This window comes from Notolepis coatsorum (genome assembly GCF_963971535.1).
Source record: "Notolepis coatsorum genome assembly, chromosome: 15".
Taxonomy (NCBI): Eukaryota; Metazoa; Chordata; class Actinopteri; order Aulopiformes; family Paralepididae; genus Notolepis; species Notolepis coatsorum.
In genome coordinates this window covers 17,288,908-17,313,036 of record NC_140179.1, presented here as the reverse complement: position 1 = coordinate 17,313,036, position 24,129 = coordinate 17,288,908, and the positions used below count along the sequence as shown (strand labels likewise).

The following is a 24,129-nucleotide window of genomic DNA, read 5'->3' as shown; positions in this document are numbered from 1 at the left end:
TTCTGTAGCTTCTGAAGGCTGTTAGCTGTAGCTTCTGAAGGCTGTTAGCTGTAGCTTCTGAAGGCAGTTAGCTGTAGCTTCTGAAGGCGGTTAGCTGTAGCTCCTGAAAGCAGTTAGCTGTAGCTTCTGAAGGCTGTTAGCTGTAGCTTCTGAAGGCGCTTAGCTGTAGCTTCTGTAGGTGGTTAGCAGTTAGCTGTAGCTTCTGAAGGTGGTTAGCTGCAGCCTCACCTAACCCAGACATGGACACTCACCGGTCCCTCGGTCCATCCCCTGCTCTGTCCCCCAGGGCCAAGGCTGAGCTGAAGAACGAGACGGACCCTTTTAAGAAGCAGGTTCTGGACGGCAGACAGCTGGCCCTGAAGATCAGTGCCAACTCCGTGTACGGCTTCACGGGCGCCCAGGTGGGCAAGCTGCCCTGTCTGGAGATCTCCCAGGTGAGCAGCTCCGTACCCTCTAGACCAGATCTCCCAGGTGAGCAGCTCCTTACCCTCCAGACCAGATCTCCCAGGTGAGCAGCTCCTTACCCTCCAGACCAGATGAGATGTTCCTTCACACGCTGGTGGCATGAGATGTTCCTTCACACGCTGGTGGCATGAGATGTTCCTTCACACGCTGGTGGAATGAGATCTTCCTTCACACGCTGGTGGCATGAGATGTTCCTTCACACGCTGGTGGAATGAGATGTTCCTTCACACGCTGGTGGCATGAGATGTTCCTTCACACGCTGGTGGAATGAGATGTTCCTTCACACGCTGGTGGCATGAGATGTTCCTTCACACGCTGGTGGAATGAGATGTTCCTTCACACGCTGGTGGCATGAGATGTTCCTTCACACGATGGTGGAATGAGATGTTCCTTCACACGCTGGTGGCATGCGATGTTCCTTCACATGCTGGTGGAATGAGATGTTCCTTCACTCGCTGGTGGCATGACACATTCCTTCTTCTCCCCCCAGAGTGTGACTGGCTTCGGGAGGCAGATGATCGAGCGCACCAAGCAGCTGGTGGAGGACAAGTTCACCATTTCCAACGGCTACCAAGGAGATGCCAAGGTGAGTGCAGTGTGTATATGATGCAGATAGTGTATATATGATACAGATAGTGTGTATATGATGCAGATAGTGTGTATATGATACAGATAGTGTGTATATGATGCAGAGTGTGTATATGATACAGATGGTGTGTATATGATGCAGATAGTGTGTATATGATGCAGATAGTGTGTATATGATACAGATAGTGTGTATATGATGCAGATAGTGTGTATATGATGCAGATAGTGTGTATATGATGCAGATAGTGTGTATATGATACAGATAGTGTGTATATGATTTATTATGATACAGAGTGTGTATATGATACTGTTTTGTGTGTGTGTCTGTGTATTTCTGTGTGTCTGTGTGTGTGTCTGTGTCTCTCTGTCTGTGTCTCTGTGTCTTGTGTGTATCTCTGTGTGTGTTTGTGTATGTGTCTCTGTGCGTGTGTCTGTGTGTGTGTCTCTGTCTCTCTGTGTGTGCGTGTGTCTGTGTGTCTCTGTCTCTGTGTGTGTCTCTCTGTGTGTGTCTGCGTGTGTGTGTCTCTGTGTGTGTCTCTGTGTGTCTGTGTGTGTGTCTCTGTGTGTGTGTGCGTGTGTCTCTGTGTGTGTCTGCGTGTGTGTGTCTCTGTGTCTCTCTGTGTGTGCGTGTGTCACTGTGTGTGTCTCTGTCTCTCTGTGCGTGTGTCTCTGTGTGTGTGTCTGTGTCTCTGTGTCTCTGCGTGTGTGTGTCTATGTGTGTGCATGTGTCTCTGTGTGTGTGTGTGAGTGTGTCTCTGTGTGTGAGTGTGTCTCTGTGTGTGTCTCTCTGTGTGTGTGTGTCTCTGTGTGTCTCTCTGTGTGACTCTGTGTCTCTGTGTGTCTGTGTGTCTCTGTGTCTCTGTGTGTCTCTGTGTGTGTGTGTGTGTGTGTGTGTGTCTGTGTGTCAGGTGATCTACGGTGACACAGACTCCGTCATGGTGAAGCTGGGCGTGGCCACGGTGCAGGAGGCGATGGTCGTGGGCAGGGAGGCGGCAGAGTGGATCTCCTCCCACTTCGTCCCGCCAATCAAACTGGAGTTTGAGAAGGTGCCATTTTGTTCCCAACTCCGTTCACCTAGAACACCTTTTAGCCCCATAATGGCGTCCATAGGACTATCCATTCTGCCCCTATTGGCGGCTCACTGGAATGGCACTTTGTGCAAGACTAGTTTAATGACCGATGACCGTGTCAGTGTGATTTAATATACAGTGATAAGGGACGGTTAGAATTAAATATATTAGTTGTGTTCAATGCTGACGGGGGGGATTATTTTATGAGGCCAAAATCTTTTGAATTTGCTGTACTGAAAGGCTGAATACGTAGCATATGTCTAATTTATATACTTAATCACTGTAGCCTAACGGATGAACAAATTAAATGAAAATGGTATGAATAAATGTATATACTGTATACGGCATGATCCAAATATTGGATTATTTAACCAATTTTAAAGTGTCATTACATTTTGTGACTGAAATCCACCCTGAATCCACCCCTGTACTGGGATCAGTTAAGTGATCCCAATCCTACTAAAAGGTTTTGAACAAAACATACTCAAGGTTTGATCCGGATCAAAACCAAGATTGGATTATGTAATCCAATCCGATATCAGAATCCTTTTTTTCTTTTGAACCCATTTCCAAGATTTGATCCAATTACTTCTGAACAACCGGGCCATGGGATCTGAGAACATCTCTCTCGCTCTGTCTCTCTCGCTCTCTCTCGCTCTCTCTCTCTCTCTCTCTCTCTCGTGCTTTCTCTCGCGCTCTCTTTCTCTCTCTCTCTCGTGCTCTCTCTCTCTCTTCCCCCCCCCCCCTCAGGTGTACTACCCCTACCTGCTGATCAACAAGAAGCGCTATGCAGGCCTCTACTTCTCGTCCAGCGCAGACGTACACGACAAGATGGACTGCAAAGGCATCGAGACAGTCAGACGAGACAACTGCCCCCTGGTGGCCAACCTAATCAACACCTGCTTACAGAGCATCCTCATAGACAGGTACACACACACGATACAGATAGTGTGTATATGATGCAGATAGTGTGTATATGATACAGATAGTGTGTATATGATGCAGATAGTGTGTATATGATGCAGATAGTGTGTATATGATATGATGCAGATGGTGTGTATATGATGCAGATAGTGTGTATATGATGCAGATAGTGTGTATATGATGCAGATAGTGTGTATATGATGCAGATAGTGTGTATATGATGCAGATAGTGTGTATATGATGCAGATAGTGTGCATACGTGGTACATGACTGCTGGTGCTGCTCCCACGGTACACTCTCCTCAGGGACCCCCAGGGCGCCGTGGCTCACGCAGCTCTCTCTCTCTCTCTCTCTCTCTCTCTCTCTCTCTCTCTCTCTCTCTCTCTCTCTCTCCCTCCCTCTCTCTCCTCAGGGACCCCCAGGGCGCGGTGGCTCACGCAGCTCTCTCTCTCTCTCTCCTCAGGGACCCCCAGGGTGCGGTGGCTCACGCAGCTCTCTCTCTCTCTCTCTCCTCAGGGACCCCCAGGGCGCGGTGGCTCACGCAGCTCTCTCTCTCTCTCTCTCTCTCTCTCTCCTCAGGGACCCCCAGGGTGCGGTGGCTCACGCAGCTCTCTCTCTCTCTCTCTCTCTCTCTCTCTCTCTCTCTCTCCTCAGGGACCCCCAGGGTGCGGTGGTTCACGCAGCTCTCTCTCTCTCTCTCTCTCTCTCTCTCTCTCTCTCTCTCTCTCTCTCCTCAGGGACCCCCAGGGTGCGGTGGCTCACGCAGCTCTCTCTCTCTCTCTCCTCAGGGACCCCCAGGGTGCGGTGGCTCACGCAGCTCTCTCTCTCTCTCTCTCCTCAGGGACCCCCAGGGCGCGGTCGCTCACGCAGCTCTCTCTCTCTCTCTCTCCTCAGGGACCCCCAGGGTGCGGTCGCTCACGCAGCTCTCTCTCTCTCTCCTCAGGGACCCCCAGGGTGCGGTGGCTCACGCAGCTCTCTCTCTCTCTCTCTCTCTCTCTCTCTCTCTCTCTCTCTCTCTCTCTCTCTCTCTCTCTCTCTCCTCAGGGACCCCCAGGGCGCGGTGGCTCACGCAGCTCTCTCTCTCTCTCTCTCTCTCTCTCTCCTCAGGGACCCCCAGGGTGCGGTGGCTCACGCAGCTCTCTCTCTCTCTCTCTCTCTCTCTCTCTCTCTCTCTCTCTCTCTCTCTCTCTCTCTCTCTCCTCAGGGACCCCCAGGGTGCGGTGGTTCACGCAGCTCTCTCTCTCTCTCTCTCTCTCTCTCTCTCTCTCTCTCTCTCTCCTCAGGGACCCCCAGGGTGCGGTGGCTCACGCAGCTCTCTCTCTCTCTCCTCAGGGACCCCCAGGGTGCGGTGGCTCACGCAGCTCTCTCTCTCTCTCTCCTCAGGGACCCCCAGGGCGCGGTGGCTCACGCAGCTCTCTCTCTCTCTCTCTCCTCAGGGACCCCCAGGGCGCGGTCGCTCATGCATCTCTCTCTCTCTCTCCTCAGGGACCCCCAGGGTGCGGTCGCTCACGCAGCTCTCTCTCTCTCTCTCTCCTCAGGGACCCCCAGGGTGCGGTCGCTCACGCAGCTCTCTCTCTCTCTCCTCAGGGACCCCCAGGGTGCGGTGGCTCACGCAGCTCTCTCTCTCTCCTCAGGGACCCCCAGGGTGCGGTGGCTCACGCAGCTCTCTCTCTCTCCTCAGGGACCCCCAGGGTGCGGTGGCTCACGCAGCTCTCTCTCTCTCCTCAGGGACCCCCAGGGTGCGGTGGCTCACGCAGCTCTCTCTCTCTCCTCAGGGACCCCCAGGGCGCGGTGGCTCACGCAGCTCTCTCTCTCTCCTCAGGGACCCCCAGGGCGCGGTGGCTCATGCCAAGGAGGTGATCTCCGACCTGCTGTGTAACCGCATCGACATCAGCCAGCTGGTCATCACCAAGGAGCTGACGCGCACCGCCCAGGAGTACAGCAACAAGCAGGCGCATGTGGAGCTGGCTTCGAGGTGAGGGGTCAGGGGTCAGAGCAGGCCCACGTGGAGGTGGTTGAGAGGTCAGGGGTCAGAGCAGGCGCATGTGGAGCTGGCTTCGAGGTGAGGGGTCAGAGCAGGCCCACGTGGAGCTGGCTGAGAGGTGAGGGGTCAGGGGTCAGAGCAGGCCCACGTGGAGCTGGCTGAGAGGTGAGGGGTCAGGGGTCAGAGCAGGCCCACGTGGAGCTGGCTGAGAGGTGAGGGGTCAGGGGTCAGAGCAGGCGCACGTGGAGCTGGCTGAGAGGTGAGGGGTCAGGGGTCAGAGCAGGCGCACGTGGAGCTGGCTGAGAGGTGAGGGGTCAGGGGTCAGAGCAGGCGCATGTGGAGCTGGCTTCGAGGTGAGGGGTCAGGGGTCAGAGCAGGCCCACGTGGAGCTGGCTTCGAGGTGAGGGGTCGGGGGTCAGAGCAGGCCCACGTGGAGCTGGCTGAGAGGTCAGGGGTCAGAGCAGGCCCATGTGGAGCTGGCTGAGAGGTCAGGGGTCAGAGCAGGCCCACGTGGAGCTGGCTTCGAGGTGAGGGGTCAGGGGTCAGAGCAGGCCCACGTGGAGCTGGCTTCGAGGTGAGGGGTCAGGGGTCAGAGCAGGCCCATGTGGAGCTGGCTGAGAGGTGAGGGGTCAGAGGTCAGAGCAGGCCCACGTGGAGCTGGCTGAGAGGTGAGGGGTCAGAGCAGGCGCACCTGGAGCTGGCTGAGAGGTGAGGGGTCAGGGGTCAGAGCAGGCGCATGTGGAGCTGGCTGAGAGGTCAGGGGTCAGAGCAGGCGCACCTGGAGCTGGCTGAGAGGTGAGGGGTCAGAGGTCAGAGCAGGCCCAGGTGGAGCTGGCTGAGAGGTGAGGGGTCAGGGGTCAGAGCAGGCCCACGTGGAGCTGGCTGAGGTGAGGGGTCAGGGGTCAGAGCAGACATATGGTGGAGCTGGCTGAGAGGTGAGGGGTCAGGGGTCAGAGCAGACATATGGTGGAGCTGGCTGAGAGGTCAGGGGTCAGAACAGACATATGGTGGACTGGTATGATTGTGAGCATGGATTAACACAATGGTCGCCAGAGGTCGCTATGGGCGTTAGGCCGTTTAAGCCAGCGCTTTGTTCAATGGAGAGAATGGCGTGTTTGCGAGTGCTAAAACTATATAAAATATTATAGCTATGGATCTAATAACGTTGTCGATTGTCAGTGACTTTCTTCTGGTCAACATGCAAAAAACTGATTCTTTTTTTCATCCGTACATTTCCGTTTTATACCGTGGTGAATATGAGTATAGTTTGAGTGATTCTGAGTAATCCCAGGAAAAGACGCGAAAACAGCATTTTTCGCCTGATTATCGAATCATCCTGAAATCAACGCGAGATTATCGTTATTATGTTTCCTCATGCACGCATGAAAGGGGGTTTGGAACGGGGCTCCCATCCATGCCGTGATGTGACTAACGGGACACGGCACACACACATTCCACACAGACAGCTTCGATCGCGGGAGAAAAAAATATCGGATCAACGCAAGATTGGATATATACTGTCCTTACCTTGTCTCTGATGTAATGCAAAAAGAAGAATCCAATTATCTGATCGCCATTCTAAATACTGGTCGCGGTAGTCTGTCCCACGTTATCCAGCATTGCACATGGACGGGCGGGCGGATGAACTCATCGAGGCATCCGTGGTGACCATTTGTCTTGCCGGAGTGTTTAGAACCCAGTTCGGCCGAGAAAACAAACTACATCGTTTCAAATGGAGTGCAATAGCGGCCGCAAGGCGTTAGGCGGCGGTATTGACCGTCTGCGAGCTCAGACACATTCAGAACAGCATGCACAGGCTGCCTCGATGTTCTCCCTAGAATTCAACCTTCCCTACCCAGAACCGCCCTCCTCCAACCTACCACCTCCCCTCCCGTACTTTCTCTCCCTCTCCTGTCCCCCCCCCCCCCCCCCTCCCCTCGGTTTCCTTACTCCCCTGTTCCCCTACTGGACTCTGTATCTATTACTTGTTACCCGTGGTTGTATGTCCTGCGTTTTCATACTGTTGCTTATTCCCTGTGGTTCTTTGTTTCTCTGTTCATTTGTTTTTCTCATTGTCAGCGTCTTTGGGTTCTTGAAAAGCGCTTTATAAATCGTGTTGTTGTTGACTTTGTCGTCTTCTAGGATGAGGAAGAGGGACGCAGGCAGCGCCCCCAACATGGGAGACCGAGTCCCCTACGTCATCATCAAGGCTGCCAAGGGCATGGCGGCATACATGAAGTCGGAGGTTGGTACCGTTAGCAAGTGAACAATATAACCCTATCTGTTTGGTGGGAATATGAACAATAGATCAGTCTGTTAGGTGTGAATATGAACAATAGATCAGTCTGTTCGGTGGGAATATGAACAATAGAACAGTCTGTTAGGTGGGAATATGAACAATAGATCAGTCTGTTAGGTGGGAATATGAACAATAGATCAGTCTGTTAGATGGGATATATGAACAATAGATCAGTCTGTTAGGTGGGAATATGAACAATAGATCAGTCTGTTAGGTGGGAATATGAACAATAGAATAGTCTGTTAGATGGGAATATGAACAATACTAATAGATCAGTCTGTTAGGTGGGAATATGAACTACACCAAGCTGTACACGCAATAACCTGTCAAACTAAATTAATGTGTGCAAAACTGTAGAGCTTTGGAACATTATTTAACCCCTTCCTGACGAGCTAGCAGGACACAACCTGTGCATTCCTTAGCTTGTCTGGTTTCATATGATATTTTAGTTTTTTCTGAATAAATATTTGGTGGGGGGGGGGGGTCTTGAAAACAGTCTGGTGATGCCACTGCTAATGTCTGGATGTCTGTTTGTCTGTTTGTCTGTCTGTCCGCCTGCCTGCCTGCCTGCCTGCCTGCCTGCCTGCCTGCCTGCCTGCCTGCCTGCCTGCCTGCCTGCCGGCCTGCCTGTCTGTCTGTCTGTCTGTCTGTCTGTCTGTCTGTCTGTCACCCTGCCTGCCTGCCTGCCACCCTGCCTGCCTGTAGGACCCCATCTTCGTGCTGGAGAACAACATCCCCATCGACACACAGTACTACCTGGAACAGCAGCTCTCCAAGCCTCTGCTGCGGATCTTTGAACCCATCCTGGGAGAGAGCAAAGCAGAGAGCATCCTGCTGAGTGAGTCTGGACACACACACACACACACACACACACACACACACACACACACACGTATATACATACATACTAGGGCTGACCCCTATTAGTCGAATAGTCGACTAATCGATCGAAAGGAGCTGTAGTCGACTGCCAACCTCTTAGTCGAATCCAAAAAAAAACATATATATATATTATAATTTTATTTTATTTTTATTTTTTTAATCATTCTTTCCAAAAGAAAAGAGGCCTAGAAGCGTGGCTAACGCTAATGGCACACCTACAGAGGCACTGAAAGAGGATTTCACCCATCTAATGAACACACTAGACTAGACAAATATTAAGATGTATCCATCAGTGGACCAATTGCAGAGAACAAGAAGCCTTCCGTTGACTCCTTCAGACATTAAGCACCCCCACAGCCCAAATGGAATGATACAAAAATTATAATAATAATAATAATATTATATATTTTCATAGTCGACTAATAGTCGACTATCGGCTAATTTTGTCGACTACAAATCGACTATACAAATCCTTAGTCGGGGACAGCCCTAATACATACACACACATGTAGAATTGTAGCTGCTAGAACACCCATTAAAAACGCAGCATGTCATTAACAAGCCAAACAAGTTCTAATATCGTTACGTTACCCACAGAAAGAAATGACTGTAGCACTGGCTAGAGTTGAATATGGTCATGCAGAGCAATCTTACGCTACTGTGGAAACAGGAATACACCACTCCTGCTAGCTAGCACCTGCCTGCCAGCTGTAGCTAGCTGTAGCTAGCCGAGGCACACAGCACATAAGAAATAGCCTATTTTCAGCTCGCAACGCTAACTTACAATATTAATGCAGCTAGTTCAGACAGTCTTTCTGAGCTTCAGAAAGAAAACATTCACTCGCAAAACAAATCGTAGCTAATGTTATAGAAGACATTACCTGTTTAGCTGACAGTCCGCTACAGGCTGCATTGTGGAGTCGCTGGCCATAACAATCTCAGTCTTCTTAATAATAATAATTAATAAGTCATTTAAACCTGCATATCAACAAAGACTGGTACTCACCAGTCACAGGAGAACGATCCGCCTGTTGTGATTTGCAGCGAACATGCATAACAGAAAGCAAGCAGCATCAACTGAGAGCGAGTATTCCAGCCAAGAGTTGATTGAGATCCAAATGTTGGAGTCGGGTAAGACTTTAATTGAGGACACCTCTGTCGCTCAGCTGGATCTTGGCTTAAATCCACAGGACCACCAGGTTTTTTGCCGCCAGTGACGGCAGCTGTGGCAGTGTGAGCTAACGTTACCAACATCATCCACTCTCGGGCGGCTAGGTGGTGTAGTGGGCAAGGCGCTCGCCATCAACGCTGGAGACGCTGGGTTCGAATCCAGCTCTGGGCGTTGCTATCAGCTTGGCTGATCGTTCATACTAACACAATTGGCAGTGTTAGGGGTGGGAAAGCTGATGGGTGGGTCCTGGGCGTTGTGGACAGCGACCCCTACAGTTCGGTCGGGGCGCCTGCACAGCGAGGGTAGGAACTGGAGGGAGGTAGTATGACCTTCCACACGTTACACTCTCCCGGTGAGAATCTGCGCTGCCAGGCTGGCTGCCGGCTGGCTGCACATGCGTCGGAGGAAAGCATGTGACAGTCTACGGCCTCCCGGACCAACAGTAGGGGGGAGTGCACAACAACCAGGAAGGGGGTTGGGAATTGGCATAACGACTAACGGTGGGATGGGAGAAAAATCGGAAAAAAGGAGGGGGGAAAAAGATAATAATAAAAAATTTAAATAAAAAAAAACATCCACTCTCCCTAGTTTTTTTGCGATAACAAAAGTAAAGCGGTCCATAATTAGCTTTAAAACACTATGTACAGGCATTAAAGTGTTCCATCTCGAGACGGATATCCGTCCATTTGATTAGGAGATTCCGTCATTTGATTCCGAGTCGTGACGGATTTTAACCTGAGCCAATCAGAGGCGTCAAGCAGTCATTTGCGAGCAATCGTTTACAGTGTTTTCACCCGCCTCCGCTGTGCTCGGCACCAATGAGAAGCGACTATTTGCTTTTTCAGTTTCTGAAATGTCGGCCATTGCTTTACCTCTACTCGAGGGTAAACTTGACTCAACAACACTGACATGCGGCAACTTTTCTGAGATAGTAAGTTCATTTTACTTATTCTAGTCTAAAGAAACATATATATTACTATTGCTATTGATAAATCTAGGTAACGTGAATGCCACAAAACGAATGCCTTTTGTTAATCAGAACGTTATTTACGCGACAACCAGTGTGTTGTTGTTGTTGCGTGTGTGTGTGCTTGCGCCGCTCGCTTTCCGTGTATGATAAATGTACATATGAATGTTGATAAATCTAGGTAACGTTAATGCCACACAACGAATGCCTTTGTTAATCAGAAGTTCAGAACGTTATTTGCGTTATCAATTGTTTTTAAGCTCAATAAACTCTTGACCGGAATTTCTCCCATTTGTCCGGGAGATTGAAATCTTCAAGGACACGGAGACCGGCACAATTTTTTTCTAACGGAAACCTAGGCTACTGTCTGTAGTGGTGAGTTGTTAACTTGTTCCGTGTGCCGCAACTATTTCAAAAAGAAAAACAGAAACAACACATTTGTCATTGTCGTGTTACTTCACAGTACCCCCTCCTAATGTACAGTCTCTTCCCCATCATATGTATAATCTCTGTTAGGATCTCTGGGTAACAGTACTGTATATTTGCATATCGTATGTCACAAATGTAACAGTACTATATACCTGTAGTATGTCATGTATGTCACTATGAATTGAAAATGGGGGACCCTGATGTAAACAAGACGAACGTGTTTCTCTGGTCTGCATCCCCTTAACAATTGTGTGTATTGAGCTGTACTGTATTGTACCCATTCTGCAATCTGTTAAATATTGATTGATTGTTATTAACAGATTGCAGAATGGGTACAGTACAGCTCAATACATACAATTGTTAAGGGGATGCAGACCAGAGAGAGACTTTCGTCTTGTTTACATCAGGGTCCCCCATTTTCAATTCATCATAACATATATGACACACATGACATACAGATAGACAATACTGCTACATCTATACATTTATGGCATACCAGATTTACAAATACAGTATTGTTTGTGATAGAAAAATAGTCTAAAAAAGAGAGTATATACATTTGACGTAGAAATTGTACATTGGTGGAGGTTGGGTAGGTGGGGTGGGGGGACTGTACATTGGAGGTGGTTGGGTGGGTGTGATGGGGGGGGTTGTAACTGTACATTGGATTATCGACGAAACCTTACTTGGTCCCAAGAAGAGGGTCTCGTGTATTAAATAAAGTTTTCATTCATTCATTCACTCTGGATCTGGTAAATCCAGTAGCAACACACACAATTGTTAAGGGGATGCAGACCAGAGAAAGGCGTTTGTCTTGTTTACATCATCAGGGTCCCCCATTTTCAATTCATAGTGACATTTATGACATACACAACATACATGACATCATGACATTTATGATATAGGGACATACATGACTTACAGGTATATAGTACTGTTACATTTGTCACATATACGATATGCAAATATACAGTACTGTTACCCAGAGATCCTATAACAGTAAATATATACATATGATGAGGAGGAGACTGTACATTAGGAGGGGGTGGGTGGGTGGTAAAAAATATATACAAATGGTGGGGAGGAGACTGTCCATTGTTGTTGTGGCATAATTGCAAAACGTGTTTAGTCCCTTGTTTGTATGATAACAAGCAGTTTAGTTCATGGTTCAAAGTAATGGGGAAAAGGGTGCTAGCTCGCCATCAATCAGAAGCTAGCCACAAGACTTGCATTCACGCTCTCCAGCACACAGCCTTCCTGCCTGGCACAACAACCACAACAGTAGGGTCTATAGTCACAGTCAGGACAGTAGGCTCTACAAGTAGGCTCCCTTAAAACGCTAACGCTATTAAAAAAAAAAAAACAGTGGAGGTTAAAATAAGAATATGACTTGCCCAGAAAAAAAGTTCAATCAGGAGAATTTTTTTGCTTTAATCCCTGACTATGTAAGACCTGATCACAATCACCCAGTATCACCTCTTCCTCTGTTGGCTCGTGTAGTTTCTGCGTTGTGTTTATCTCTGGATCTTCTCATACCGGCTGTACATCGTGGTCATTCCCCTTTAATGCAATCCGTAATCATAATAATTCAGCACCGTCAGACATGTTACCTTTCTTGGAAAATGTTGTTTATTACATAAACAAAAGCCTTGTATCAGATGTTACCCATCTCGTATTGTCATTGTTTAGTCTTAATTCTCTTCTCCATCGTCTCTTCCAATGGTTCAGGCCTCGTTGTTAGCCCAACCACCATTTCCTGTTAGCCAAAGCTAGTGATGATGTGTGTCGCTCCCCTCCCCCACCCAGCGAGGGTGGAGAGGGATGAAAGTCTCTGATCAACGCGTGCGCTCTTCTGTGTGGTTCGTTTCTCATTCTGGCTTACACCCGGAAGAAACGTACTTTTCTATATTCTCGCCATAGCAACGACAGGCCCGGCCTCTCTTCTTGTCGCTATGTGACGCGCTGTCATGGCAACTGCTGTTCACCTTCCACACACTAAACGTCCGTTCAATTGATGTCTCTCTGCCTGTCTGCACTTTCAATGCTTATCAAGATGACGAATGACCTTGGAGCACACACCCTGCTCGCTGCTCCCACACTGACTCTCTCTGACCGCCTCCTTCACCACATCTGTTGTCTTCCTTCTCTGAGATGGCTATAGCCATGCATTATACATTATATACACTTTATACACTTTGAAAAACCTCGACATCCTTCAACTATAACGCACAAATTGTGCCACAAACGTATTGTATTTCACCTAACTTAATCGATGCAACGCTTGTAAATTGTAACTGCTGCTAGTAGAGTGCTAGACTAGAAACTGCTAGACGTTGACGTTATCACGCATCGGACGCATGCACTCACACTTGCAATGATACGAACCAACCAATCAAATCACACGACAAGCGGAAAAGGTCAACGGTCATCATCACTTGTGTAAATTACAGCCGATACAGAAGAAATCAACATCACGATAATCATAAAAAAAAATTCTCTATGGATATAATATGTCACGATATCTGCTTATGCATGTGAAATCATGCGTGATGTTTAATCTCATCGATCTGCATGGTAATATAAAGTGTGACATAACACCAAAACTGCTATTTCCCCAAATACATTTAGTTAATATGTGCTTGTTGTTATCAATTTAGCCGATATAATTGTGTATCACAATGTCATGATTTCATCACAATATGATCCCATTGAAAGACGATAAATTGTCATACTGAATTGTCACCCCTTGTGTAACATGTTTGTTGTGTTTGCAGAGGGAGACCATACATACATAACGTCACGGTGACCAAATGCGTCCACATTTTTATAGGATTCTATTACATTTCCATAACAATAGCGAATATAACTTACCCTGCGCTGTTTTCATTGAGGTTTCTTACAAATTAACGATGTTTTATTTGTCCATTAAATGCGGATAACATTCAAATATTAAATTGTACCATGATGTTCCCGTTTAGACAATAAACATAATGCTAATGATGCACTTTTGTTAAGATAATTGGGTGACCATTCTCGATCACTGTACTCGGGTCCCATTGATAGTTTAACGCTTTTCAGATCGCGTCAAAGAATAGACTCGTCCCAGTGACCTGTGCTAAAGGTCTTGGGAATTGTATTCATTTTGTAGTTTTCACATTTTCACCTTTTAATTTTAAACCAATGCTGCCATCTACTGACAACAGAAAGTGTTGTGTAAGTTATAGTATAACGTCAACCTGAGAGGCTACCCGCACTTCCGTAAACACCGTCGCCCAAAACACTTTCTAGAGATTCCCACTTTTTACGGGTACATAGGTTCATATCTAATAGTCTTTAGATGACTAAATATAGATGAATACTCATGAAATTTGATATATATATTCTAAAATAAGTATAATTTCACCTGTCGACATGAAATTCCCAAACGCTGACGGTAAAAAAAAGCCTGGATGTCGCGCAAAATGTGGCGTGACCGAATTTGGTCCCAGACAATAAGAGTGACTGAGATTGGTCTACGTTCCGTTACATACATACATACATACATTAAGACGGTGTTGACCTCATGTTTAACCACACGCGCTGTAAGACGTGTTGACCTTATGTTTGACCACATGCGCTGTAAGAAGGTGTTGACCTCATGTCTGTTGTGTTTGCAGAGGGGGACCACACGCGCTGTAAGATGGTGTTGACCTCATGTCTGTTGTGTTTGCAGAGGGGGACCACACACGCTGTAAGATGGTGTTGACCTCATGTCTGTTGTGTTTTCAGAGGGGGACCACACGCGCTGTAAGACGGTGTTGACCTCCAGGATCGGAGGCCTCATGGCGTTCGCTCAGAAGAGGAGCACCTGCATCGGCTGCAAAGCTGTACTCAAGAACGATGGTGTGTGTGTTGAACATCAGTCCAAGTGATGGTATTATGTCATAAGGGTATTAAGTGTCTTCCCTCACTCTTTGTTTGACATTAAAAAAAATCCTGTTCTTAGCTAAGAACGAATTCCCAGATAAGAAACCATTAGAGAATGCCAGAATCGGCCCGAGAAGTTCGTAAGTGGAGTGCGTCACTTTTTCACAAGTCTGTTCGAGAATGAGGACCATTGTGGCCTTTGATAATGTTAGCTAACATTAGCTGTAATGTTTGAAGGCTAATGTTGACGCAGATGCTAACGCTAGCCAATGGCAAGAATGGATTTTTTTTTAAAACACTAGAACAGAAGGCACAAATTACTTAATACCAACTGTCCATTGTGACTCCGCATAGTCTAGGCCGACTTGGTGCGGCAGGTTACATTCCTCAGAAATCGCGAAAATGTCTTGCATTTCAGCAAATAGGTCAAAATAGAAATATTGCATTTTTGACTGCTTTGAAATGTTCCATCACAATTTACTCAAGCCTAGTAACAGACACACTCTTTCTGACACTGGGAATACATTCCCTGAGATCCATAGATGTCCTTAGAAACCAAGAACATACAAATTGACCTTGTAGAAGTGGAACAATCTTCCATTTACTTAGGTATGTATTTTTAGGCAGATTTTCAGAAAATAGGGCTAGGGCTTAACACTTTGGTTGCCACTTGTTAACATGGTAAAACATGGTTGAATGCCACCACCCACTTCAATGATAGCGTTGTGAACGCATAATCTCTGTCTTAAATTATGGCTATGTGTCTAATCTGCCCGTCGCTTATCAATTACTTGTTTGCAGTCAACATTGTCGAAACGGATTGTTTTTTAATCGGTTAATTTCCGTTTTATAGCATTTTGAAAAGCCCTCGTTTTCTTGAAAGTTTCAGGAAAATATATAGATTCCGTGATAAACGGCATTTACTGGAATATTCTGGAATACACAAACATTGTAATTTTTCGGCCTATTTATGAATAGTTTTCAAATAAACGCTAGATTATCGATAGTATATGTGTACTTATGCACGCTAGAGAAGCGATCTGAAAAATATGTTCTCATTTCCTGATCAGCGCACACACACACACACACACACACACACACACACATGGGGCACACGCTGATATATAGGTCAAAACAGATCCGATTACCCCAAGACTGGTAAAATAAATTGCTTACCTCAGATCAGATGTTCTCCAAAAAGATTATTCCAATTCCTGATCGCCATTCCAAATATCGATCGTGTTTATTGATTCAGCGTTGGGTACTGTAAATATGTATTCCACGTTGTTTTGCGGCTCGGCGATCACTTCGGTCTCTTCAGATGCCTCACCGGAAAAGTAAAATGAGGAGGCTGGACCCCCCCCCCCCCCATCAGTCTAATCCAATGGGGTGCAGTACCATCCGGAGAGACGATAGGGGGCGGTATTTTCCCAATGGAGCTCAGAGAGAGTCTGCAGCACTAGCGTGAGGCTCGATTGATGAAATATGAATTCAAATTGCTAATAAAAAAAAATACGACAAACAAACGCTATATAGCGTTGGTAGGGATGCCCCCCGGACCCCGGTTTTAAACGGGAACCGGTACTATATTAGAAAATACCGGAGTATTTATAAGCTCTGACGTCCTCGGTACTGCTATCGATACTCTAGAGAAATTATTATTATTATTATTATTATTATTATTATTTAAAAGTTGCGAACGATCCTCTCTCTGTCTCTGCACGAGAAGCGAGCCGCAGCCAGCGAGTTTATTACACACACTCCTCGCGAGTCGCTCGCTAGTGCTACACATAGACATACGGGTACTACATACGGGTACTCCTTAATGAAAGTGCCCCGACGCCCCGTGCTATAGCGCGCGGCACACAGACAGCAGCTCTGCATGCACTGAGTCGTGATCATGGCGGATAGAGCGAAGCGTTCTAAAGTATGGATATACTTTACAAGGGTCAATGCCGACAATGCACGTTGCCACAAGTGCAACAAAACATTTGCCAGTAAGGGTGGCAATACGAGCAAATCAATTTATCAAAACATCTGTTGGCAAAACATGATATTAGTGTGCAGAAATGCGCGTATTCGACTGCCTTGCGCGCAGTGTTCCATCTGCATACTGCAGCCGTAACCCAAGATACGGAGTTGCCTAGGCTAATAACGAATTATTACAAATAGGCTAATAAACAAAACAATTGTTTAGCTACAAATACTACAATCTAAACTTTTTATAGATCGTCAAGCTGAGGCGTCAGCCACTATGTCCCAGCCCAGTGAGCCCAGGGCCACCACACATCCTCCCTCTACCTCCCTCCACCACCCAAAGTCCTTTCTCCCTAGCAGCTAGAGGAAGGATGACAGAGGATAGGGTGAACGAGTGTCACAGTTCTGTTAGCCTTTTGCATTTGTTGTTTATTATAAAAAGTCTATAATTCAGAGTCAGACACATTTAAAACATTGTTGCTGCTGTTGCTGAAGAAATTATATTAATGTATTATATTTATTTATAAAGTTATATAAAAGAACATTGCTGCTGCTGTTGCTGAAGAAATTATATTTATTTATAATACTTATTTATAAAGTTGTATTTATAAATAATAAAGCAATGTTGATTCTGTTCTTAATTAATTGTCTTTTTTTCTTGCAAAAAAATAACCAAAAAGAACCGATAAGAGTATCGATAAAGTACCGAACCGTTAAGCAGTATCGATAAGAGTAGTAGTATCGATAAAATCCTAACGATACCCATCCCTAGTTGGCGGCATTCAACAGTCGGCATGAACTAACGACAAAACCCGTCCGTGGCACTCAAAAGTGTTAAGAGGTTAACCTTTATTTAACCAGGTAAAATGCTTGAGATCAAGGATCTCTTTTACGAGCAAGACCTGACAAAAATGGCAGCAATAAACATAATAAACCAAGTTAAAACATACAGGACAAAACAGACGGGTAAAAGGAAAAATAATTGAGCAAGTACCACCATATCCTTAACATTATGTAGCGTCAGCATTATGTATTGATGCATTTGCTCCCAGTTCACACGTTGCAAAGTCTGTGACATAATAATAAGTGCTTTATAAACAAAGGCATACCAATGGAGAAGCCTACGAGCAGACAGCCAGCCTACCTTTGGCATATAAAGTACAATGATGTGTGAGTGATCGACAGCCAGTAATACGTCTTATGACACCATGATAAGTAGAGTCAAGCAATATGCAATGAGGTAGAACAGGCATTCATGTACAATACATAGCCATAATCTAATACTGGGAAAAAAAAGCCTCTTTCTAGAATGAAAAGAAAATCAGGACTTGTTTCTAAAATAAAAGCCCAGCCTTAATTTCAACTTCTTAACCAGATTTTCAATGTGGGGTTTAAAAGACAAGAAACAACTCGCAACTCACTTTTGATGCTCCAAGGTGTTTAATTGTGACCAAAAATAACAGATACAACGTTTCGACCCTTCCGGTCTTTTTCAAGTATGAACACAACAGGAAATTGCATATTTTTTTTTATACAGGAAATTAAATGAATAAATGAGCCATCAGCCCCACCTGGTGATCAGGGGCGGTACCAAGACTTGCATGATTTTCTTATACATTTTAGACATGATTTAGTAACAATTTATCTTTTACATTTGAATTTTTTTTAGAAAAGATTTGTGAGTTGCGAGTCCCGCTTTGTTTCATGTACTACTGTTTTTACAGTTAGGCTCAGCACCAAGGAACGGAGGATGTGCGTTATTTATTTTTTCTGGGGGTTTAAAAGACAAGTCATCATCCAGAATAAAACCCAGATATTTTAAAGTTTCTAATGTCTAAGTGTTGCTGTAATTCTCTGTACATATTGTTGTGTCGTCTATACGTGGGTCTGTCCACTAGCAGCAGTGGTGTCTCTAACCTGTGCTCTCCTCCCAGCTGCTGTGTGTTCTGTTGGTGTCGGGGAGTGGTGTCTCTAACCTGTGCTCTCCTTCCAGCTGCTGTGTGTGACTTCTGTAAGAGGAAAGAGTCTGAGCTGTATCAGAAGGAGGTATGTCTGAGTCCTAGTCTTCATGTTGTTTAGATATAACACATGCTGTAATCCCTCATCGTGTCTGGTCACAACAAGAAGGACCAGACAGTTTGTACAGTCAGGGCTGAAGAACAAAGAATGGATTGCGCGGCGCTAATAGCACCCTACATTATATATATATATATACTGACAACATTGGGGAAGCCGACAACGTCAAATAACAATATTTAAATAAGATTGCATGGGATCTCTGGGTGGCTGCATGGCTCAATATCACCCTTGATTTCATCCAGTAGATCAAGGATTGCTTGAGCTGCAACCTGTGTCTCCGGATTATTTCAGTCTCACTTAAATCTGGAGGGGCTGTGGGGGGCGGGCTGTGTGGGGGGGGGGGGGTGGGGGGGGGGGGGGGGGCTGTGGGGGCGTTTAATGTCTGAAGGAGTCGACTGAAGGCTTCTTGTTCTCTGCTTGCTCCACTGATGGATACATCTTGATATTTGTCTACTCTAGTGTGTTCATTAGACCATAATCCTCTGTGGCAGTTTTCTTAGGCAGTTAGCCTCGCTGGTATGCGCGCCATTAGCGTTAGCCACGCTTCTAGACCTCTTTGCTTTTGGAAAGAATAAAAAAATAAATAAAAAAATTCAAATATATATTATAAATAATTTTTTTTAATCGATTTTTTCGACTATTCGACTAATTGGGGTCAGTCCTATTATATTTGAATGAAAGCAGTGCCATGGTATTATATTGGTACTAGGGCTGACCTTCAAAGCTTTTTTTGGCAATCGAAGCTTCGGGGGCCGAGCTTCGATTTTAATTCGAAGCTTCGAAAAAAATAAAATTTACAATTTTTTTTTATTTTTTATTTTTTTTTTGTATCTTATGTTGTGGGACTTGTACAGCACTTTGGTAAACTTTGTTGTTTTTAAATGTGCTCTATAAATAAAGTGGATTGGATTAATTAATTAAGTAGCCCCTTTCGTGACTGTGACGCAGCCAACAAGGTTTCACTTGGCTGCGCTGCCTGGGTGCAGTGGGGCTGCTCTCACAGCCAACGACATGACATTAAATAATTATGTTGCAACCTTCGTCTATCAAGCAAACAATTATATAAATATTTATATGTAGTTGATAGAGACAAAGGCAGAATTCGACTTAATTAAGCATGTTTTATTAAGACATGTTTTTATATATTTATATATATATTTTTTTTATGTTCGAAGCTTGTGCCATCGAACGAAGCTTCGAAGTATTTAAGACAGCCCTAAATTTGGTACATTATTTGTGGTAAAACTGAAGATTACATTTTTTTTAGAAAATGTTTGGTTTAGTATCAACTCTGATATTATTATTAATAGGATTTTTATGCAATTCAAAAGCAATGAATAATTCATTGGATTATTGAACATAAGAAGCTATTGTGATAATATCAATGAAAAGAATCCTTAATCATCAACCAATTATTATCGTCCATTATTGCACAGCCCTGGAGAGAGTTCTGTATTTCTTTAGTGAGTGGGATCTAATGGTGACCCTTTGAACTTAATGGTGACCCTTTGAACTTAATGGTGACCCTTTGAACTTAATGGTGACTCTTTGAACTTAATGGTGACCCTTTGAACTTAATGGTGACTCTTTGAACTTAATGGTGACCCTTTGTGAACTTAATGGTGACTCTTTGAACTCAATGGTGACCTTTGAACTTAATGGTGACCTTTGTGAACTTAATGGTGACCTTTGAACTTAATGGTGACTCTTTGAACTTAATGGTGACCTTTGAACTTAATGGTGACTCTTTGTGAACTTAATGGTGACCTTTGTTAACTTAATGGTGACTCTTTGTGAACTTAATGGTGACCTTTGTGAACTTAATGGTGACCCTTTGAACTTAATGGTGACCTTTGAACTTAATTGTGACCTTTGTGAACTTAATGGTGACTCTTTGAACTTAATGGTGACTTTTTGTGAACTTAATGGTGACCTTTGTGAACTTAATGGTGACCTTTGTGAACTTAATGGTGACCTTTGTGAACTTAATGGTGACCTTTGTGAACTTAATGGTGACCTTTGTGAACTTAATGGTGACTCTTTGTGAACTTAATGGTGACCTTTGTGAACTTAATGGTGACCTTTGTGAACTTAATGGTGACCTTTGTGAACTTAATGGTGACTCTTTGTGAACTTAATGGTGACCTTTGTGAACTTAATGGTGACTCTTTGAACTTAATGGTGACCTTTGTGCCCCTTCCTTCAGATCTTCCATCTCAACACACTGGAGGAGCGCTTCTCTCGGCTGTGGACTCAGTGTCAGCGCTGCCAGGGCTCCCTGCATGAGGACGTGCTCTGTACCAGGTACACACACACACACACACACTGTACCAGGTACACACACACTGTACCACAGACCCTACACTGACACAACCCTCTCTAATGTCTCCCTGCAGTCGGGACTGCTCCATCTTCTACATGAGGAAGAAGGTTCAGAAAGACCTGGACGACCAGGGGAAGCTGGTGTCTCGGTTCGGATGGTGAAGAGAGGCGACCAGGGGAAGCTGGTGTCTCGGTTCGGATGGTGAAGAGAGGCGACCAGGGGAAGCTGGTGTCCCACGGACTCTCCTACCTCCTCGATTCATCGTGTGCTTTTTCTGCTGTTTGTAAAAAATTATGTATACGCTACACAGGTTTTTTTATATTAAGAAAATGTCAATAAATAGCATCTTTTTGTAAAAGAATGTGTGAAGGAATCACTCTTTTGGTCGAGGCGCTGGATGTACAGGTTGGTTGAACAATCTTTGAAAAAATATTACTGGAAGAAAGGTTATCATATATGAATAATTCAAGCCATGGAAAAACATTGCAGAAAAAGAAATTAAATGACATATTTAATAAAAATTAAAACTAGACTTTATTAAAACAACAAATGACATTTTGACTGACTGAAATTGAGTAAAACTATTTCTACTCAGTAGGGCGGCTACGTGGCATAGTGGGCAAGGCGCTCGCCACAAAATCTGGAGACGCTGGGCTCCCCAGCGCTCCACATTTGCTTTCAGTTTAGCTGGTCGTCCGTACTAATACACATAGCCGTATAGTGGGTGGGAAACTGATGGGTGGGGATCGGGCGTTGTGGACAGCGACTCCTACAGGTCGGTTGGTGCGCCTGCGCAGTAGAATCAGGACGTGTCGGGGACAGCATGAGCCTCCCACGCGTTACTCCTCGCCACTGAGAGATCGAGCTGCGCAGGTGAAAAGATGCGACTGCTGTTACCTCAAGTACCGGAGGGGACTTGTGCTATGTATGACTTAGTCCACATTGCAGCCGGCTTGTGGGAGGCAAGAAACCGCGTTCATGACGGGGGAGGGTTGAATTGGATGATACGAAATTGGGATGGGAGAAAATATAGAAAAAATGGGAGAAAAAGTGGATCAAAAAACTATTTCTACTCAGTTTGTCTTTGCGCTTCTGCCATAGTAGTGAGGTCTTGATGGAAGTATAGAACATGTAACTGATCATTTCCAGGTCTTGAAATTTGTAAGAGAAAGACAACGTCAAATAGTCTTAACCAGGTACACAAGGGCACCAGATATGTTTCTGTTATTGTATACAAGGGTACCAGATATGTTTCTGTTATTGTATACACAAGTATACAAGGGCACCAGATATGTTTCTGGTATTGTACCTACCAGGCCCATTTCTTGCCATATGCGGACTATGCCCCCTAAAATGCCACACACTTTTTTTAATTTTTTTTTATTCACTCAATACACTATATATATCCTGTAGGGATGTAACAAATCATCAGCTTAAAAAAAATAACCGATAGGCTACTGCTTATGACAGCAAGTGGGCGTTTCTTTATATTATATATAAAAAAGAAAATACATAAGTAGCTTACTGACAAATTTAGTTGCATTTTCTTTTTCTTATTTTTTTATGTTTTTGGTAGATTATTATTTGTTTGTACTACCGGGCAGTAGAGAGAGAGAGAGAGAGAGAGGAAGAACGGGAGACAGAGCGCGTAGAAGACATTCGGCAAAGGACGCCGGGTCCGGGAATTGAACGCGGGTCGGCTGCTTCGCGACGCAGCGCGTTACATGGGTCGCCACTTGGGTGCCCGTAGTTGCATTTTCAAACTTTATTTAACTTTATCTTAAATAGTTCCATTTAAATTTCAATATTTCAAGTAAGTCAGAAATATAAGGAAAATGCAGTATCTGTCTCATTTATGTGCATTTGGGAGATGTTATAATGCAGATTCGGTAAATCCTGTACGAGTTTCTTAACACATTGCACGCCAGACCCGAGATAAGTCGGGTTAACTCGCCATTGCTTGAACGCCAAACCTGAGAAAAGTCGGGTTTTGGTCGTTATTTCTTTTATTCGCTATTTCCATTCATAATACATCGAGGGAGCCTGATGTTATCATTGGGAATGGGTCTGCGATCGCAAACGTCCAATACCGCCGCCTAACGCCTTGCGGCCGGTATTGCACATCCTTGGAATCTCTCTGGCTTGGCCTGTACGTCGATCTAAAAAGTCCGGTCCGGGTGTTCCTAGTCGGGCAGGAGTAACGTTTATAACGCATGGATTGGGGAGAATCAATGTTCTTTGGTGGATTATGTTGGCAACACGATCGTCATCAATACTTGGAATGGCGATCAGATAATTGGAATATTCTTTTTGTAGTACAACCTAGTCAAGGTAATGTACTGTGTAACGTATTACGTTGGTGACGATCGAAGCATAGAACCCCCCACCCTTTCATGCATGCATGATGAAACATAATACCGATAATATAGCGTTGATTTCAGATTGATTGTTGATCCAGGCGAGGAACGGCACTGTTTCTAGTGAAATGCACTAGCGTTTCCTGGGATTACACAGAATTACTCTAAAACTATACTCATATTCACCACAGTATAAAACGGGAATCTATGGATGAAAAAATTTATTTTTCACAAATTGAACGATAGATACTCGATGTCAAATGGGCAATAGTTTTATATCCATAGCTATGATATTTAATATAGTTTTAGCACTGCAAACACCGGCATGTATCCCCATTCATTAAAGCGCTGGCACATACGGCCCACAGCGACCTCTGGCACTGAATGTGTTAAAGCGCTGGCACACACGGCCATACGGCCCACAGCGACCTCTGGCGCTGAATGTGTTAATGTAGGGAGGCCCCAGTGTTTCCTATTATCATTTTCTGTCATTGCTTTGGGTCAACTTGAGATGTTTGATTTGACTGAGTCTGAGGTCGCCAAAGTGCAATACCGGCCGCATCCAGCTAGACGGTGGTATTGAGCACCCTTTGAAACCTTGTATCTTGGCCTGTGGGTCGATCTAATGGGTCCGGGTTTTTTTTTTTTGTTGTTGCTCAAGCTGAGCAGTTATAACGGTCGGATTGAGAAGAATCAAACGCTCCCGAC

At 45.2% G+C, this 24,129-nt stretch overlaps 1 protein-coding gene across 2 annotated transcripts in view; it reads left to right on the top strand.

The window, feature by feature from the left end:
• pold1 (polymerase (DNA directed), delta 1, catalytic subunit) overlaps positions 1–21,416 on the top strand; it is a 68,481-nt gene extending 47,065 nt beyond the window's left edge. For both annotated transcript variants that reach the window (XM_084330279.1, XM_084330278.1), the window contains exons 17-27: positions 287–434; positions 956–1,051; positions 1,962–2,099; positions 2,874–3,049; positions 4,870–5,022; positions 7,174–7,276; positions 8,036–8,168; positions 14,548–14,661; positions 18,656–18,708; positions 20,948–21,045; positions 21,138–21,416. In XM_084330279.1, coding sequence (XP_084186405.1) covers positions 287–434; positions 956–1,051; positions 1,962–2,099; positions 2,874–3,049; positions 4,870–5,022; positions 7,174–7,276; positions 8,036–8,168; positions 14,548–14,661; positions 18,656–18,708; positions 20,948–21,045; positions 21,138–21,225 — 1,300 coding nt within the window. In that variant the 3' untranslated portion in view covers positions 21,226–21,416. The remainder of the gene's footprint in view (positions 1–286; positions 435–955; positions 1,052–1,961; positions 2,100–2,873; positions 3,050–4,869; positions 5,023–7,173; positions 7,277–8,035; positions 8,169–14,547; positions 14,662–18,655; positions 18,709–20,947; positions 21,046–21,137) is intronic.
• The last annotated feature ends 2,713 nt before the right edge of the window (positions 21,417–24,129 follow it).